We start from the raw sequence: 21,257 nt of genomic DNA on the forward strand, positions 1-21,257 counted from the left end.
CCCTAACTCCCCCGGCCTTTTTTTTAAAAGCTTAATGCTTGCTCTATTAGATGTCAATGTTCAATTTTCAAGAAAACAATCGGAACCTTTGCAATATGTAAAGCAGGATACTGACCAGAGTTTGAGGATCAAAGACATACAATTAAAACAAATGATTTAAAAATTCCAATAGTCGTAAGGAAATTTTTTGTCTGGCCTCGGTTCGACGAAATCGCAGAGGCAACAATAAAACGGCTTTTCCGTTTGCAGCGGCGGTGCCGGCGATAGTTTGTTATTAGGTAAGTTTGAGAGGAACCAATAATTAAATGGTGTTAGTACTATATTTGGTTGTTGTTAATGCATTTGAACATACCATATCCCGAACATGAGATATGGTTGTTCTAACACCCCAGCCTACCACTCTTGACCTTGAAATATTTTCAAAAATAACATGTGAAAGTCTGTTTATTTTTTTTCATTTGAAGATACCACACTAAGACTTGATAGTTTGCTACAAAAAATAACAAACACACAAAATTACAAAAACGCACATATTACCAAAAACAAAAATACACAATTATGGACCTCCGAATTTCTAATTCAAAAGTATCAAATGTAAGAAACACTTTGTTTACTGTTTGGATATACAAAAATAATAGAATGCAAATAAGGCCATGCGTTGCAATCACTGTGGACGGGATGTTATTTCCGATCAATACAGGACTTTCAACAGATCACATAAAATTGAGAATGGAAATGGGGAATGTGTCAAAGAGACAACAACCTGGCCTCACGGTCATAAAACTTTCGAGCATGAATTTTGTACTCAGACTCGAAAATCAACCAATAAAATTGCTGGATTTCATGTTCCGAGCATGATATTTGTGCTCAGAGCACTGAGCAAAGTTTTATGCCTTCAAGGCCAGACCATAGAGCAGATAACAGCAGAAGGCCACCAATGGGTCTTCAATGTAGCGAGAAATTCCCGCACCCGGAAGCGTCCTTCAGCTGGCCCCTGAACAAATATATATACTAGTTCAGTGATAATGAACATATTTTATAAAATCAAACAACTGATGCAATTGTTCTCTTCAAACAAATGATGATCATGTATTGCATACACAAATATATCTTGGTTTTTTTTAATAAAAAGAGGAACTATTTTTCCATAATCATAAATATAATGACAAGATCTAGTTGTTTTCCACTATATTAATAATTTATCAAATCGTAATAAAGATTTCAAGATATGTGCTAGTACATGCAAAACTTTTTTTTATGATACAATACCTCCAAAATAATACTGCCTGGTATCTTTACGTGCAAATGGTGTGTTATAATTCCAGTTTAAACACACCCTAACTGAGTTTGGCCGTACACATCGATTCATCACAATACAGGAACTAGTGCATATTTAAAGGGGCGCAATTGGCCCTAAAGACAAGTTTTGATAATATGTATACCGCATTGCCTCAAATAAAAAAAACCAACCCTCTATCAGTTATATGCGTCTAAAGACCGTCATCATAAACTCTCAAAGATGAATATTTGAAAGCCATCATGGCTAGGTAACAAGTTCTCAAAGAGATAAATAAATCTAGCATGTTAATCGTCTTCATAACAGAAAACAAGACTTTCTGTGTGTTCCAACATACTTCATTACATGAAAAAGTATTTTACTTGAGTTGCAGCATTCGTCGTTTAAAAAAACCCACTGTGTTTCAGTTGCAGCATATATTTATTATTTCAATTTTAAGAAAAGTCATAAATGTCAACAGAATGGAAAGCTATACTGAAAGTACGTGATCGATATGAAAATGAATTTTAAGTTTCTAAAATAAATGTAATATGTGATCGTCTAATATGTTTTTAAGGTGGTACCTAACACTACAAGGAGTTAACTCTGTAAAGTCAGCTAAACGTTTTAGTTACGTTGTGTTGTAAAGGGAATATTAAGCTTCTCAGCGATCAAAATTGGTGTTTGTCAAACTGCTATAATATAACCAGTGTAATTTTTCTGACAAAACGGTTGGTTCAAAATTTTTGAAATTTTTATATTTTTGTTAAAGGGCCAAAGTAAATACTTTGTTAATATTTTATGAAAATTAAACGAGCCAAATTAATTTTAGTGAAAGTTTTGGGTACCACCTTAAAAATACGAATGAAATGATTTTGTATTCTTTCCTTCGATTTCTGTCATTTGCACCAATGTTTGCAACAGGTTAAAAAAAAAGCATTATTGACTACCTGTCGACATTCTTTTCGGGTCTAAATAAAAAAATTTAATTTAATATAGGATTTCGTTATATTTTTCTTTAAATGAACTTTATCTTATACTTAATAGAAAAATGAAATAAAAAAATGGGGTCACCGTTAATTTACGCTCATTATCTGTCTTCGAAAGGAAGCATACATTTTTGTTAATGTCTTTTTTTCTTCTGTTGAACTAATAGGAGAAAACGCAGTAATATCGATTTAAAAAAAGAACAGAACGATATTACAGAAATCGCTTAAATTTTACAAGTATTTCGTTAACGTACAGCTTATTCGAAAATAACAAAAAAAAATATAGGTCACCGATGTGTTAAAAAAGATATTTCAATTTTAATGCCAAAAAAATGGCATTGTTGCACCAAAGGGAGATAATTTGGAGCTTTTTCAATGATATCTCCATTTTAAAAGTCACCTGGGTCCAACACGAATTGATTTTTTGGAATGATTTTTGTACCATATTATAAAGTAACTTAATAAAACTTGTTATTGTTTGATTTTTTTTCTGAAAATCTTATACCCGCGAGCCTCCTTAGGGCATGTTTTTTGAAGATTACGTACCCTTTATTGTTCGTTATCACTATATATATACACTATCTAAGCAGAAAAAGAAAGACATGTACGCTTTGTATAATGATTATTTTTATTGTGTAAAAACTAGAAAATCAGACAATGATAACAATGAAACATTTATTCATAGGAAAAAATACGAAAACGTCTTAAACTCTACCAACATCCCTTTTGTAATGTTTCTTGGTAGTCCAAATTCTCAGTATTTAGACCTAGTCCTATAGCGAATGTCTTTAGCTTTTGGACCATGTCAGCTTGTGCCGTTGGAGTTCTGGACAGAATGTGTATACAGTAGTTTGTTATTCCAAATACTGATGTGCAGTCATACTCAATTGCATAGTTGTTGTCAAGGTAAATTATGGTGTAGTCAGCCTACAAATTAAAAACAAGTCTTTTATTAATAACGGCACGTGGCAGGTGCATTCGACTTCACTATTAATTGAAAAAGATTATCAGTTTCAAACGCAAAGTTAGGTGGTTTACTCCTATCGCTCCGGCTTTGTCCACGAATAAAAACTGACTGTCATTAAAAAGGACAATAGTGTTGAATGTTTCGGCCATAACATTTGCCAAGTGGACGTTACGCAACCAAGAATCAATCAATCAATCGGACATAACATTATTTCATTTTTGTAAGCGGCTGTCTTAAATGCAGAATTGTACAAAATCATATTAAAGTTAACATATAGAGCTCAAAATTTGACGGTATATAAATGTGTAAAATTGATTAAAAATTGTAAATGTTTTTGCTGTTGACTCAATTTCTTAAAGAATTTCTATGATTTTACCTTGTGACTTGGCAATTAAGTTTGTTTACTATGAAATATTATAATATATAGTTGTTATTAAAAAATATGATGTCTCAAAAATCTATTAAACAATACATAATTGTCGTTTAACTTACTTTTGGGGCAAGGGGAAAAAATCCCTCTTTCCAGTGACCAGATGGACCCTCTCCCGATAAAGTACCTGCAAATTACATAAATATCAATGTTAAAACAATAAAGGACAATTGTATAAGCATTGGAAAGATATTACGCAATACAGTGTTTCAATTCATTCTTTTTTTTATTTTCGTTTGGGGCAAGGGGGAAACATCCCTCTTTCCAGTGACCAGATGGTCCCTCTCCCGATAAAGTAACTGCAAATTACAAAAATATCAATCTTAAAACAATAAAGGACAATTGTATAAGCATTGGAAAGATATTACGCAAAACAGTGTTTCAATTCATTCTTTTTTTATTTTCGTTTCATGCCATTATTTTAACTGATGTTCTCTTGTTAGGCTTCAAAGTTCATGTCGCATCTTCAAACTCGCACACATGAGGATGACATAAAAAAAAAGCTTACAACACCGATTTGTAAGTGCGGTTTGTGTTGCTAGGTCTTTAGCTTTTTATGTGAAGTTTCCTTATATAATGTCTTCGTTGATGTCTATAGATATAAGAAGATGTGAAATGTGTGTCAATAAGACAACTCTCCAACCAAGTAACACTTTTTAAAAAGTAAACAATTATAGGTCAAAGTACGGTCTTCAACACAGAGCCTTCGCCCACACCGAACTGCAATCTATAAAAGCCCCACAATGACTAGTATACATGTACAACCATTCAAACGGGGAAATTAACGATCCAATCTATATATATAAAAAAGCGAGAAACGAGAGATCACTATGGACCACATCACCAAACGACAACTACTGAACATGTTTGTATTTGACAATACAATAGATAGAGAGAAAAGCTTTTTAAATATCTGGTATGCCGATGTTAGCAAAGAGAAAAGAGGCCGAATTTTATCGAACAAATTATCCATACGGAACTAAACAAACAGAGACGATATTTCATTTAATAATCACTTAGAGTGTACTCCCATCATTGAAAACCAAGCGGTGAGATTCAGTTTAAAAAATTTGATTGTTCATGTTTGTTGTTGCTTTGTATGTATGAGGAACTCGGCTGTGAAATCTTTTTTATTTTAATTGTTCTGTTCAATATATTGTTGTTTGATAATTTTGTTCAATTGTTTAAACACATGTAAGTATATGTTCATTTGATGATATTTCAAGGTCTGAAATTTATTTCAATAGAATTACTTACTTACTTACTTACTTACTTACTTAATTTGTTACTTGTATTTTCATTTTCATCTAGACCGTATATTTTTTTTTAAAACATCTTTGATCAGCTATGTTTAAGCAAAATATAGAGGAATGTTAGAACAAAAACATACCTGTTGCATTTAAGAAATTCCCTGTTGGAGATAATTTTCTACAGCTATTAATAGCAGTATAATCACTTGTTCCCGACTTTGGTTTTATATCAATTGTAGTACACACACAGTCTTTTTCGAACGCAGCCCCGCCAGCTGTCTGCATCTTACCAACTTCATACCATAGTCCATTGTATTGCTGGTTAGTAAAGTTTTGTGCGGGTGATGGTGCTTTGCAGCCATTGCTAAATAACTGATCTATAAAGAATGCGTTGGCGTTTACACAAAAGAGACACTGTGAATAAAAAATAAAGTGATGTGTGTGTACAATAAATTAAAACAGATATATGTAATCTATGAATTTGCGCACACTTATTCTGAAATAACCTTCCACGGTACTATATGAGCCAAAAGCTAATCTGTGCAGTCATATAAAATGGCATTAATTTAATGATTTTCGTTATCATCAATAGAAAAGAATTAACAACAAGAATGTGTCCATAGTTCACGGATGCCCCACTCGCACTATCCTTTTCTATGTTTAGTGCACTGTAAAAATGGGGTACAAAAGAGATCATATCATAGTAACATATGTATTAAGTTTCAAGTTGATTGGACTACAACTTCATCAAAAACTACCTTGACCAAAAACTTTAAGCTGAAGCGGAACAGACGGACGGGCAGACGGGTAGATATAATGCCCATATATTATTTTTTGAGCCAAATCTAAAAAGTTCACAAAATCCGACAAAATCGAAGGTAGACTATTCAAACCTATATAGAACAAATGGGAAGCACGCCAGGTGTTATTGAAACATTTTGAATTCTTTATTCTAAATACTTGCAGATTGTGAACAGATTAAATATAGACATATCACGCATTTACGGACAAGGTCAGGTTTATTTTTATGATTATTATGATAAGTATTAAAATAACGATTACAGGTAATTTTTTTAACGTTTTCTGTCACAAAAGGTGGTCCATGGTGCGATAGTACATGTATTTTATGTTTTGCGCATCGACTATGCGCACTTCATTGGTAATTAGAAACGGTCAGCACCCTCGTAAGTGTCCATATGTAACCGTAATCAGCCTTTTCATACATTTTTTTTGACTAACTAGTACCCCTTTGTGTGACTAACTATTACGCCTTTTTCATACATTTTGTTTCACTAACTATTACCCCTTTTCATACATTTTGTTTGACTAACCTTTACTTCTTTTTCATATATTTTCTTTGACTAATTATTACTTCTTTTTCATACATTTCGTTTGACTAACTATTACTTCTTTTTCATACATTTCGTTTGACTAACCTTTACTTCTTTTTCATATATTTTCTTTGACTAATTATTACTTCTTTTTCATACATTTCGTTTGACTAACTATTACTTCTTTTTCATACATTTCGTTTGACTAACCTTTACTTCTTTTTCATATATTTTCTTTGACTAATTATTACTTCTTTTTCATACATTTCGTTTGTCGAACTTTTACTTCTTTTTCATACATTTCGTTTGTCGAACTTTTACTTCTTTTTCATACATTTCGTTTGACTAACCTTTACCCTTTTTTCATATATTTTGTTTGATTAACCTTTACTTCTTTTTCTTACATTTTGTTTGACTAACCTTCTTAACCCCCTTTTCATACATTTTGTTTGACTAACCTTTTACCAAACACTAAGAATCCATTTTGTCGTTTGAATATTGAATATATAGATACAGAATAGTGAGAAATACTTACCAGTGAGATTAACAACTTCATTATGGCGAGTAATATTTGTTCAAATGTCACGTTTCCTAATTTCGGAATCCTTTATAAGACAGAAGCACATGTCAAGTCGTGTGTTGTTTATCAATGCTTATATAAACCATATAGTGTGGTATATACATGTACATAAACATGTACTACCTATTGTCCAAAATTTTTGTGGTCTTTAACCTTTCAATGATTGCTGATGTGAAACAGAGCTAACAGGATATGCCAACTCTTCCGGCGCACACGAAAACACCGGTTTTTATTGGGGTTTGTGCTACTGATCAGATTATGTATTTGTGTACTGTTTGTATTTTAATCATTTATTGTTTTTTGCCATGTATCTTACTACTGATGAGTTTGAAAATCAATTGCATTGTTTCATTTGTATTTTTCCACTCTTCTGTTATGAAGGAAAGGGTGCAGTTTATGTTTTAAAAGCAGACGAATTTTTCATACTCATTAATCAATATGTACTTGTAAATAGAGGGACGAAAGATACCAAAGGGACATTCAAACTCATAGATCGAAAATAAACTCACAACGCTATGGCTAAAAAAGAAAAAGACAAACAGACAAATAATAGTACACAAGACACAAAATAGAAAACTAATTTAAAAGTCTAAGCAACACGAATTCCACCAACAACTGGGGGTACACCGGGTGCTCCGGAAGAATAAACAGATCCTGCTCCACGTGATGCGCTGGTCGTGTTGCTTGTGTAATTAAAAAACCCGGTAAACAGTTGAATTTGGTCGTCAGATTTGTGAAAAGGGAACGGGATTATTTGTTGTTACAACATAAGGTAAATATCCGATATCATCTATGAAAGGAATATTATATAACGGTCAACCAACTCGTGATGGCGTCCGTAAATAGACGAAGAGATGATTTCAACTTCACCATTTGGAACTCTTGGTTTAATAAATTCACTGCGTGCGCAGTTTACCTGATTCCATTTCTAAATTCCTATCAATTATACATGTATGGCAGTTTAAGGTGGTACCTAACACTACAGGGAGATAACTCTGTAAAATCAGCTAAATGTTTTGATTACGTTGTGTTGTTAAGGGAATATTGAGCTTCTCAATGATCAAAATAAGTGTTTATTTGTCAAACTGCTATATAACCTTTGTAATTTTTCTGATAAAACGGTTGGTTCAAATTTTTTAAATTTTTTATATTTTTGTCAAAGGGTCAAAGTAAATACTTTGTTAAAAATTTTATGCAAATTAAACGAGCCAAATTAATTTTTTAATAAAAAGTGTTGGGTACCACCTTAATAGTGAAAAGTAAAATTACAAAAATACTGAACTCCGAGGAAAATTTAAAATGAAAAGTTCTTAATCAAACAATGTATGGCAAAATCAAAACCTCAAATACATCAAACGAATGTGTAAAAAATGTAATATTCTTGACTTGAATAAGGCATTTTTTATGTGGAAAATTGTAGATATTCTGCTTTTTTATCTTATTATTTTGTTTACCGTTCACACTTTATAAACAGAAATATTACCGTAACAAACTTTATTCACTCTGCGTATACAAAATTATATAGTATTTGATAAACGTTTTAATATTTATATTCAATACATTTTTAAATTCTTTGGATATATCAATAAATATGAAAGGAATAAAATACAAAGAATTGTGTGTGTGTTATTACAGTCTATATTATTGTAGTATATGTTGAATGTGAATAGAAAAACGAAAATATATATTACGGATGAATCTATTTTTCACCTAAACCTCTGCAGACTGAACAAGATGGCAGGTAGAGCATAAATTTAATTGATATATTTTCCAAATCCGTAAATGTATGATGATCATTTTGTCCTCTCAACGTTACTACATGTATGTGTTTTCAGATGGAAGAATGCAATCGAAACAACAGCACATTTAATAATTAAAAGTAGACACGTCTACATTGAAAACGAAAGTTAGTGGGTTGTGTATTGAGATATTCAACGTAGATATCCACAGTTTTGTAACAGGTGAATAGACATTGAAGCATTTCTCGGATTTTCTTTAAGGTGGTACCTAACACTACAGGGAGATAACTCTGTAAAGTCATCTAAACGTTTTAATTACGTTGTGTTGTAAAGGGAATATTAAGCTTCTCAATGCTCAAAATTGGTGTTTGTCAAACTGGGGCCTGTTTATCGAAGCTCTCTTAGGATTAAGACGTGTCCTAAGACCAACTTAGGACACATCTTAGCCCTAAGTGGGTTTATCAAACATGTCACAATTGTGGAAAATCCTAGGAATTGTCCTAACTTTAGGATACCAAATAAGGTGTCTTAAGATGGTCTTAGGATGGTCCTAACTTTAGGATATATGAATTTCGTATTTTGTTCATTTTAACACGTTTCTTTAAGCAGTAGTAATATAGTTGAAATTCTCCGTATTTATATGAAAAATGCATGAGACATGCGAGATTTGCCTTTGAAATAATGAATCCGTGACACTTCGAATTCAACTCACTCAAAAAAGGGAATGATTTTTACCGATTATATATATCTAGATTACAATTATTTTTTTTAATTTTTATATAATACGTAGTTATTATGTGTGTCTTATGTTTTGTTTTATACAGGTTAAATCTACAATTATTATACAAAAAATATTTATTACCTTTAATTTAAAACTAATAATAAGTTTCTAATTAACCATATTTAATATAAAATGATTAAATATGATATCGTATTTTATTTTTTCATTTTTCATTTGTATTTTCTTTTCCGCCAATACTTAGGACATCGATTAGGACGTCCTAGCTAAGATATTCCTAAGATAGCTTCGATGTGCATGCTGAGATGTGTCCTAAGTCGGTCCTAACTTTATCCTAAATCCTGTCCTAAGAAATTCTTAGGACGGAACTTAGGATATTTTCGATAAACAGGCCCCTGCTATATAACCAGGGTAATTTTTCTGACAAAACAGTTGGTTCAAATTTTTTAAAATTTTCATATTTTTGTTAAAGGGTCAAAGTAAATACATTGTCAAAATTTTATGAAAATTAAACGATTTAATTCTAGTGAAAGTGTTGGGTACCACCTTAAAACGCAATTGTAAAATTGTTTGCAACTTATATCTCCAATCTGTGTTTCATATATTCTGATTCTAAAAATAATCATAAAACACAACAAACCTTGAGGATAATAAAAAAGGAAAGGCCATAAAAACTGTCAAAATAAAACGCTACAAGGGAGTTATCATTTCATTATTATGTGGGAGTCTAGGATGAAATTTGGAAAAAAGCAAGAAAGGAGTCTTGAGTAAAAAAGGGTTTAGCAATTTCGCCAAAAAAAAAGGCAAGATGACAATTTATGTACAAATAGTCAGGATGAACTAATAAAAAAGGCATGGCCGAATAGAGTTAAAAATTAAATGGCAGGACAGAGATTAAAACTGAAAAAAAATGCAGGACACAATTTTCATCCTCGCCTCATCCCCCAATCCTAAAAAAAATCAATAATCTTACTAGATACAGACATTTACCGACGAAAATGGTGGGTTTACAAATCGAACCAACACAGCACTTGCTAATTGTGTTCAAAGTTTTGACAGAACTCGTATTTAAAGAATAAAAGATTCAGTGAGGTCAATTGATAGTTGTCTTACATTAACTGATCTGTCATATCTGGTTCGATTTTAATGATGTTTCCTACCCTATGTTGGCTAGACTTGTAAACCCACCATTTTCGTTGGGAAATTTCTGTATCTAGTAAGATTATTGCAGATGTTTTTCACTTGTTCTGTTTATTGAGGGAGCTACCATGTTGATTTTTATGTGAAGAAGTAGCTAGTAAAATCTGTCTAAATGGATACCTTTTCAAATATTATTTACAAATGGTTTGACAGTAACTTATATATTAAAGTATATCTAAAACAGCTTCGATGTCAACATAACTTGAACATTCAATTTTTAAAAAATATTTGTTTAAGTAATGCACTTGTCTGATATTCAGAGACTCGTTCCCATTGGTTTAAATGTTTTGGATAAAACTCATCAAACGACAAAAAAACAGTAAACAAAACATAACATACAAGACTAAAGACTAGGGAATGCCAATACTGTTATAAACTTGTGGTTATCTCAGGTGCTCCGGAAGGGTAAGCAGATCCTGCTCCACATGTAGCAACAGTTCTGATGTTAATAGTACGGGTGTCACATGTGGAACAGGATCTGCTAACCCTTCCGGAGCACATGCCATCATCCACAGTTTTAGTGGGGTTCGTGTTGCTTAGTCTTTGGTTTTCTGTGTTGTTTTTTGTCTGTTTGTCTTTTTTCTTTTTTCGCCATGACGTTGTCGATTATTTTCGATCTGTGAATTTGAATGTCTCTTTGGTATCTTTCGCCCCTTTCTTATGTTAGATGTGATAAGTTTTATAGTTAAAGATATTTTTTATTTAAATAATTATAGTCTTTTTTTTTATTCATTTTTTACAGACGACATGACAAGAGAGATATCAATAGCACTATATCGTTATCTTTGTCTCAATATCGTTGGAAGAGAAGATTATGTTAAGCAAATGAGAATGATGACCACAGTCAGAGATAATTTGACGTGTAACGGGGATATGACAGTAGTAACTAGTGGAAGCTTCGGAGAAGGGCTTGATATGAGAGGTAGTGATTTAGATATGATGTATCTTTTTAAAAAAGTCGAAGTTTATGGAGATATCAAACCTTGTTTTAATCAGAACGTAACATATTTTTCGATGGACAGAGATGCTGTTAATCCTGGGTTTACTCAGTTACAACTACGTATAGAACATAGAAGTAGCCAGCCCTGGTTAAAATACTGTGAAAAACGTTCTGGTAAATATCATTTATCGAGTACATTATATAAACAAGAGTTATTGGTCATGGATAAAACTAATATAATCCATGGACCGTGTATATCTGACGAATATGGAATGTGTGACTCTGTTAGTAGCTTACATTGTAAAACATGGATTTCACCTGCAGTGCAGTGGATAACAAGATCAAATAACTCATGGCCGACTTTAAAAACGAAACAAAGTATAATAGAACACGGAGTACTTTTTGTACCAATCGGAGTAAAAGGATCACCAAATGAGGATTTAGAATGGCGAATATCTTTTTCAGTTGGTGAAAAACTTCTAATAAATACCTTCACCTATATTCAATTATTATGTTACGCTCTCTTAAAGATTATTTTGAAGGATTTAATATCTATTTACTCCGAATGTAAGGATCTTCTCTGCTCCTATTTCCTGAAAACAATAATGTTTTGGATATCGGAAGAACAGCCACAATCTATATGGAAACCTGAAAATCTTATATCTTGTTTTACGCAATGTTTTAGAAGGCTGATATATTGTGTTAATTATTCATTATGCGTGCATTATTTTATTCCCGAGAACAATATGTTTGAAAATAGAATAGAGGGACGTACTCGTGAGTTACTCTTAGAGAAATTATTTACATTGAGCAGTTACGGTTGGCGATGCATCTTATTCTCAGATCAAATATCTAACTTTGATGTATCAATTTGGAGTAGTCCATCGGAAACAAAAACATTGAATTTATTTGAAGTTGAAAAAGTGCTTTTTTCAAATTTAGTGGGTATCTCGAATACAATTTTGAGACTAGGTTCTGAAAAATTGGAAAAGAGTGTTTTTAAGAGAAAAATACACCAGGCAATTTTATTTAAAAAACCTTTAATAAAATACTTGTATACATACTACATATCTATGATGTGCTCCGTACAAGCCCAGTCTATACAACTGAACTGTTCAAACAACAGTAATAAGTACCAATACAAACAATTCACATCCTGTGTCAGTATTTTGTTACAGAATATTTATCACGACGCTGTGTCCGGATGGTTGATGATAGCTTCGTTTTTCTATAAGACAAAACAGTACCATAAAGCTCTACACATCATCAGTTATGCGTTATCGAAATGTGATATGAAAAAAGTGTGCGCCCACATGTGTATTCCGGATTTGCATGTCAAATTGATCGATTTTATATTATTCCATAAAAAGAGTTTTGTTTATCTTTTGAAAATAATGTTTGTAGATGTGTTGATATTTCAAAAGAACTCTGAACTAATACCTGATGAACTACAAATGGAAGTCGGATCTGAAATATATCGAGCACCGTCGACAGCGTATGCTAACTTCCTTAATTTTCTTTGTCATTATCATCTAAATAATACCAGACAATGTTACGATTCACTTCAAGATCTACAGCTGGTTATAAAAGAAAGTTATTTAATTGCAGATCGTATCAACAAAGCTCAAGCTTATAATCTTCTTGGTATCATTTTTACGTTATTACGCGACAGTAAATCCGCACGACAAGCATTCTTACAATCTGTTAATTTTCTCCCAGAGCCACTTCTCAATTCAACTGTAAGGAGATCTTGTTCTTGAGATTAGTGTAATATTTTTATTTTTTCAAAAACTTTCGTTATAATGATGTGAATGGTTTGTTCATATTTCTAAGAGGCAAATTAAACTTTTTACTCATTCAAAAGGGAAATTGAATATATGTTGCTGTACATGGAACTGTAAAATATAACAATGGCAGAAAAGTAATGAAATTGCACTTTGACTGCTTCTTTTTAATTTGATTTTGCCTATTTTGATGAAAGTTAACTAATAGTGTTCCTTAACTAAAACTCCTATGCAATGTTGCTGTGAAATAGTTAACTTTATGATATAATTGAGGATGATGGTATCGAAGAAAAACTTAAATTTTGTTTACGTTGTGTGTGAATTATTCTTGTTGTTATTCTATCTTGCTTATATTTAATTTGGAGTATACAGCAATCGGACATCTGCACAAGTCTTAGATGGCTGAACAGTATATTAAAACAAGAGTGCACACGCCGAAATGCCTCGCCTTCTTTCCTATCATTGATATTATGTTCAACTTGATAGTCCTAGATATAATCCTTTACTTAAACTATCACATAAAGTTAACTTATTCAAAGAAAATGAGGTCAAGGTCATATAAACCGAAGGAGAAATACATGTACACCTACACTCATTCAATATATTAAATAAAGTTGACCTATTACTAAAAGTTTAGAAACAGACTTAACCAAGAAAAACTTAACATTGACCAATGAACCAAGAAAATTAGGTCAAGGTCAGATGAACCATACAGGCAGACATTTACAGCTCACAAGCATTCCAAACAAAAAATACAGATGACCTATTGCTTATAGTGAAGGAAAACAGACCAAAACACAAAAACTTAACACTGAGCAATAATGAGGTCATGGAGGTCAAATATGTGATACTGACATGTACATCATAAAATATTTCCATACACCAAATTAAGTAGACCTATTGCATATTGTAAAAGAAAAAAAAGACCAAAACTCAAACACTTAACATTAAAGATCAAATGACACCTGCCAGTTGAACATGTACTGTAACACCTCATAATCCTTCCATACACCAAATATACTAGGCCTATTGCTTGTAATATCTGAGATATGGACTTGACCACCAAAACTTAACTTTGTTCATTGATCCATGAAATAAGATCGAGGTCAAGTGAAAACTGTTTGACGGACAAGAGGATCTTGCAAGGTACCTACATACTAAATATAGTTATCATATTACTCATTATAAGAGAGAAATTAACATAACAAAAATCTTTTTTTAGTAGTCACTGAACCATAAAAATGAGGTCAAGGACAATTGTCAAGTGAAGGCATCTATATACAAAGTATAAAGCATCCAAATCTTCCACCTTCCTGATTAATATTTTTTTAATATAGCTAACGCCTCCGCCAGATCACTATCACTATGTTGAGATTTCTGCGACAAAAGTCGCAGGCCCAACAGAAATTATATTCAGAATGTTATCTACCTGTCCGGAGTCAGGGGTGTCCTGCCATTGTTAGTCTTGTATTTTTGTTTTCAAATTTGGTTTATTTATATGTTACAGAGTTTGATGTAATGTTCATTTATAGATTGTCTTTCGCCGAAGGCGAAAAAAAAAAGGTTTTCCAGAAAAAAAACCATAGCCCATAGTGACTTGCGCGAGCTTTTATTTCATTGGATAAAACTGCAACGTGATCAATTTCCAATATTAGTTGAAGGTCTTGAAGCTGTCAATCAATTTATTTATATTACAAATTTTATATACCATGTGTCTTACTCATGAACATAATTATTTCTTCGGATTCGTTTGTTTAAAAATGTTAACTCGTAAAAACCATGGTATATATATTACATGTCTAGAGAGCAATATGCTGTTTTTAACATCAGTCACGTGTTTTTGTAACAATACGTCGCGCGATAGAGTCAATCCGGTTAAGATATTCTGGTACCCTTAATAACTATTTAGCAATAGCGACAATGTTGGTTGAGTGAGCGGTCATCACATAAACATTTTTTTAAAGCAAGATACCCTAATGATGATTATGGTCAAGTTTAATTCCGTTTGGCCGTGTAGTTTCAGAGAAGAAGATTTTTGTAAAAGTTTACAAAAAAATATGTTACAAAAAGTTTTAAAAAAATATTACGTTTGAATTATTTGAGGACCCCTACTTGCTGGGCACTTTTTCCTGGTAACAAGTAACTTCTTTCTATGACAACAATCACGATAATAACAAAGAACTCATATTTTTTCTTAAATTAAAAAATTCAGAGACAGTAACACAACAATGTGTTGTAGTAACACAACAATGTGTTGTCTGATTTGTCTGGAAATTTCAAAGCAAAAATACCCTGATGAACATATTTCTTCCATCAGTGTTGCTCTAAATGCATTTATTTTATATGTATAACCAAAACTGAGCTACATAAGAAACTGTGGAAAGACGTGTTAAATAGTATTCAATTTTTTATTACAGCATGTAATTTTGGTGAACAACTAACGTCATTCGATCACTGATAAGAGCATAACAGTATAGACATTGATCAGTTTGAAGGACAACAGCTTCCGGCCCAATTGCTTTAAACAGGTATCAGCAGTATCCGACCAGATTGCACCAAACATTTGTCAACAGCTCCCTGCTAGAAACAGCTATTCCACACAAAGCAGATATGCAGTGAGTCCATCCGTTTCCCGATTTTGTCGGGAGCCACGTCAGGGTGACAACATCATCTTTGTCTTTCATTTTTCATTAAAGACTTCTTTCAAATATAAATAAAATCATCAAGAATGTTAGTCGTCCGAATTCCTCACAACTCAATTTTTGCATTGCAAGCTTAGTCTTTCTTAGTTGTTATTTGGGTTGCAAGCTTAATCTTTCTTGTTTGTTATTGGCGTTGCAAGATTATAAATTTTAGCACCTTCACTATAGTCAACACCACTTATTCTTTCCGCTTCCGGTGGAAACATTTGTCTTTTGTGACCATAATAAGCATTTCTAAGATAGCCTCCATCACTGACGGCATTAAAAGTTAAATAAAATACCCGGCGGGCTTTATTCGTCATATTTTTTGCAGACCTATGAGGAACAAACGCATTAAAAATCATTATAGAGCCTGCTTCGCAAGGAGCTGACTTCCAGTCCATCGTTTCAACGACGTCAGGGTGTATATTACCACTTTCCTCCTGACGTAGCACGCCTTCTTTATGACGACCGGAAACTAGTTCTAGACAACCATTTTCTACCGTCATTTCATCAATGGCAACCATGGCGGTAATGTGTAGTTTTTGGTCAAATGTGACATACGCAGGCGCGTCTTGGTGCGGCGGAAACGCTCCTCCATTCGGCAGTTTGTAATTTACTTTTTCTTTAAACAAGCATGAGTGTTCATCAAAACAGTCCGATATACAGGATGTGATTTTATTTTCAATAAGGTTTCTCATACCTTCATGGTATGGAATAAAATTTTCTGTTCGACATAATGTTTTCTTTCCATTTACAGTTTCGAAATAAGAAAACCACTTGTTGGCAGTTTCCGGCCATGCTTGAATTTCGTCTCCCCACTTTTTGACGTTTTGCTTTTCTTCTTCGGTCAAGAAATTTCTCAGCACTAAGTATCCGTCATTGTTAAATGACGTCACTTCCTCTTGTGTTAACACTTGGCGTTGATACTCTTCATTCCATTCTAAAATATATTCATAAATCAGAGATACACGTAATATCAAGACAATCAATTTTCTACAAAAAAATAGTTAAATATAAAAAAGAAGATGTGGTATGATTGCTAATGAGACAACCGTCCACAAGAGACCAAAATGACACAGAAATTAACATCTGTAGGTCACCGTACGGCCTTCAACAATGAGCAACACCCATACCGCATAGTCAGCTAAAAAAGGCCCCGAAATGACGGTCCGTAGAGATTTTTTCAACCCGAAAAAGTTTACTGATGTATTGACATTCATTTGCATTATAAGGTCGATTACTATCCGACGCAGCTCATATGTAAAATGCTTATAATTATGCTCCCCGAAAAACAAATCTTGGGACCATGCATAAAGTTATCGATTTGTCCGATAGTCAGTCCGATCATCTGTTAGCAGTATACACATTTTACTTGTTTATCCCCAAAGATTACCCTGGCCACTTTAAAAGTCCGAGGTGTATTTAATCCTTAGTGCAAACTTACCCTTTACAATGAATACACATATTAAAGAGCGTCTTGACTAGGTTAAATAGAGAATTGAGAAAAAATGAAACATAATACTGAATAGAAAGTAACGGGTCCCGAATTCTTTTCTAAACAGATACGTAATAACGTATCGAATCAAGTCGAGATCGGGTATGTAAGGCGGGTCTTTCATTTCTTTATTTGTTTCGCTCATTATTCTTTATCTTTAAAAGTAATAGCTATTCTGTAATACTATATACTTGATAGATGTATTCTGGATATTGTTATTTTCTGTAATCAACATGTTATGTTTACCCCATTGTTTAATTTTTGTAGTTATTCTTTATAGTTTAGCGCCCCCCCCCCCCCTTTATTATCTATTTGGTTTTTTTTGTCCATTTTTCGATATTCTTGTTAACATTTTAATCTCCGTCTCTATCCTTATTTTCGGTTATCGCATTTGTGAAAAATAATTCACAGAACCGTTAGAGACTAATAAGACCCCGTTTACAGTAACAAAAAAGTCACTGTAAAAAATATCGATCTTTGGTCCAGTGTAAACGGGTAAGATCGATCTTTAATCAGACTTAAAAAGTCTACCTCTAGAGGTGGTTTTAAAAGATCGATCTTATTTGAATCGATCTTTTTTTTGGTGTAAACGCTTATATCGATCGCGATCGATCTTTGTTCAGGTGTTTGTTATATTTAGATAGGAAAATAAAGGTCAAACCGGTTCTTTTTATGTTGCAGTGTAAACGCACTGGATTAAATAAGATCGATCTCGATCGATCTTGCTTGTGTAATGTAAACGCGAACTGGTCTTTTTAAGATCGAGTCAAATAAAGATCGATTCAATTTCGTTGCCAGTGTAAACGGGGTCTTAAGATTGGAGATTAACAGTCTACTGGTTTATTTTATGAACTAGACAAAAATAAATAAAGATGGTGTTGTCTGCTCTGTGGTCGGGTTGTTGTCGCTTTGGCACATTCCCCATTTCGTTTCTCAATTTGATGGGTAAACGTCCCGATAAATTCTTTAGGAATATGTCCCGCGTCAGGAGCCTGTAATTCAGTGATTGCCATTTGTTCGTATCTGTTATATTTGTTTTTTTGTAAATTGTTTTGTTATATTAAATCAGGCCGTTTTTTTGTCAATTTAATTATTTCACGTATGTCATATTGGAGTTCTTATAAAGCCAACTATACGGTATGATTTTCTCATTGTTGAAGGCGTATGGTTGCCTATTATTGCTAACATCTACTTCATTCGAACTTTGGTAAATATTTGTCTCATCGGCAATCATATCGCGTCTCCTTGTTTTTGAAGATAAGGGGATAATATTAAGATTTATCGGTCGTCCCACTGTCTATATCACTCTGTTCAGCTCTTAATATTATTCCGTATCATGTCTTTGTGACGTCAAATACGTTGACCCGGCCTTAATAACTTTGACCCGGACTTATCAGCGACGTCATAATGTTTGAACCGACGTTAATAACTTTGACCCGAACTTATCAAGTCATCTTTTGAGTGCTGGTGAAACAAAGAAAACACTTCCGAAACACACAAATATAGCCCGATAAATCGATTATCAGATTATCTGAATATTGATATTGTAAAATATCAGCTGCTTGACATAATATGAAGGCTTTTTGATCTCGTTCGCTACGCTCACTCGACAAAAAGCTTCATATTATGTCTCGCAGCTGATATTTTACGATATCAACATGCAGATAACCTGATAATCGGTACATATTTTTAACGTTATTACCTTTCATAACAGTAGCAGTTGATTGATACCTTGATCGGGAACCAGTCACCAGACGGAGAAGGTTCCGTTTCATTAGGGAGCCCATGCTGTAATCACACTTGTGTATTTGGTCCTGGAAAAATAATAAATATATTCTTATTATTGATATTGTCTAGAAATAACGTCAAAATTTCTTCTTAGTAACACTTAGCAACGGTATATTACCACTTTGGTTTCTCACATTCAACTAGTGACCGGTCCGAGTTTGATTGGTTGGCGTTTAACGCAATTTCCAGCATTGTTGTGATATTTCGTGGAAGTCAGTTTATATTGGTGAAGAAAACCGGATTGCCTGGAGAAAATAAACCGCTGATTTTCGGGAAGAAAATCCTAGTCAATTAAGATAAGAGTGGCATCTGGTGTATTCGAACTCACAACTTCAGGGTTGCCATTCCAGTGATGCATTGCTTCGACTACTTAGAGTACTCGGTCACCGAGGCCGAGAGACAATTACACGTCAATGACTAAAAACACTCCGAACATCATATGCTAAATTGTTGGTTTGTTTTCTGGATTTTGCAACATTAACAATATCAATTTCACTGCACCAAATGCGCTATTGACAATTACTCGCTTTTCAGTGATGCTCGCATCCAAAATATTCGAAAGTTCAAAAACCAATAAATATTGATTCAATACAAATGGTTCAAAAGTTTAAGCATGATCTGAACAAAAACAAAGAGGTTCTGGATGGTATTTACAGAATAGAGGATAATGGGACAATTCTTCCGAAAAATGGGCAAAACAATATTAGAAATGTATAGCAAATAAACAACAACAAAAATAGACAAAAATAGGACAATACATGAAGAAAAAAGAGTAATGGGTGCTATAATATATAAAGAAGAGAAACACATTACCCTCTGTTCGTTCTTTCTTATAAATAAGTGGCGGATTCACGGTATAAGGGGTTAGGACCTCCTCCTTTTTTAACCACATTAAATGACTTGCACCCCCTCTTTTTTTTTTATAAAAAACTAAATGGATTAGTGCCTGTATATGATGTTAAAAAGAGTATTAATTTTTCTCGTCTAAAACCCGCAACTACAATGTAACTGATAAGATGGAACATGAAACTCCATAACACAATACCTAACAGAACAGTTATAATCAATTTTGCAGCTATTTATGGCGGCCCAATTTGGCAAACACACTGATTATCATAACCTGGTAATACTAGCAGCTGACAATAAAAACCTTACGAAAGACAAGACGAGCACGAGAAATCAGCCCAATGAAATGTATTTGTTCCATGGAATAAATACGCCGACATAGTAACAAGTAAAAAAGCACCCGTCGTCAAAGCCCCCCCCCCCCCCCCCCCTTTTACGGTATATCAAATAGTCGCCCTCTTATTTTAAAATTAGATAACAAAACCGGTGAACTTGTTTTAAATATGTTTTCATATGAAAGAATTAAAGAGGGTGCGGGTCTTTTTTTAAAAGAGCATACGTGCTGACAAAAAAAATAAAGAAATGACAATAATGAGTTGTAAGATTAAAAGAATAACTGTGAAAAAACAAAAAATAAATCGGTTAAAAAAAAAAGCTAACAGAAACAAACGATACTTAAGGAACCTTTCATTTTTTTTTTAAATTATAGTAGAATCATTTTCAATAGAATTTTTACAGAATGTTCGTTATTTTAACATAAGAAGAAAATACCATAAAATGTAAAGAACAGAGAAATTAAACCCTAATAAACATTTTTTTTAATACAAAAACACAGTATTTGGTGAACTTACTTGTAGATAATTTTCCACGTTTTATCCGCTACAACATTATGATTTAAAAGATCGGTATAATGTCGCAATCATTTGACCATAGACTGTGGCTTATTATAGTGGGCGTGTTAAGGTGAAAAATTATACTCAATGCTGTGATTTACGTATTTGAGTTTAAAAGCGGGGAAAGTGTCAAAACACTGATTCTCAAATTAAACCAATAAATTTAAATCATATTTTTGATATTAATCATACACAGATCTCTCATATCATATAAATCGATTTAGTTATTTATTAAAACAAAATGTTTGAATTGCTCTTCATTATAGTACTTACAATGTGTGAATTACGTTTCCACGGGTAAAAAATGGGAGTGATACTATAGTGAA

The 21,257-nt window shown here is 32.9% G+C and overlaps 2 protein-coding genes across 2 annotated transcripts; both read right to left on the reverse strand.

The window, feature by feature from the left end:
* Positions 1 to 2,926: 2,926 nt before the first annotated feature.
* On the reverse strand, positions 2,927 to 6,911 carry LOC134696512 (apolipoprotein D-like). Its single transcript, XM_063558348.1, has 4 exons — positions 6,779 to 6,911; positions 5,053 to 5,326; positions 3,725 to 3,789; positions 2,927 to 3,192 (listed from the first exon to the last, which is right to left on the reverse strand). Exons 1-4 carry the CDS (start codon positions 6,797 to 6,799, stop codon positions 2,977 to 2,979), a joined length of 576 nt encoding a protein of 191 aa, XP_063414418.1. The 5' UTR covers positions 6,800 to 6,911; the 3' UTR covers positions 2,927 to 2,976.
* An 8,703-nt stretch (positions 6,912 to 15,614) lies between these two features.
* On the reverse strand, positions 15,615 to 20,996 carry LOC134696220 (2-aminoethylphosphonate dioxygenase-like). The gene is made up of 3 exons (XM_063557898.1): positions 20,890 to 20,996; positions 19,107 to 19,218; positions 15,615 to 16,849 (listed from the first exon to the last, which is right to left on the reverse strand). Exons 2-3 carry the CDS (start codon positions 19,189 to 19,191, stop codon positions 16,035 to 16,037), a joined length of 900 nt encoding a protein of 299 aa, XP_063413968.1. The 5' UTR covers positions 19,192 to 19,218; positions 20,890 to 20,996; the 3' UTR covers positions 15,615 to 16,034.
* Positions 20,997 to 21,257: the final 261 nt, after the last annotated feature.

The sequence above is a fragment of the Mytilus trossulus genome, chromosome 14, assembly GCF_036588685.1.
Source record: "Mytilus trossulus isolate FHL-02 chromosome 14, PNRI_Mtr1.1.1.hap1, whole genome shotgun sequence".
Lineage (NCBI taxonomy): Eukaryota > Metazoa > Mollusca > Bivalvia > Mytilida > Mytilidae > Mytilus > Mytilus trossulus.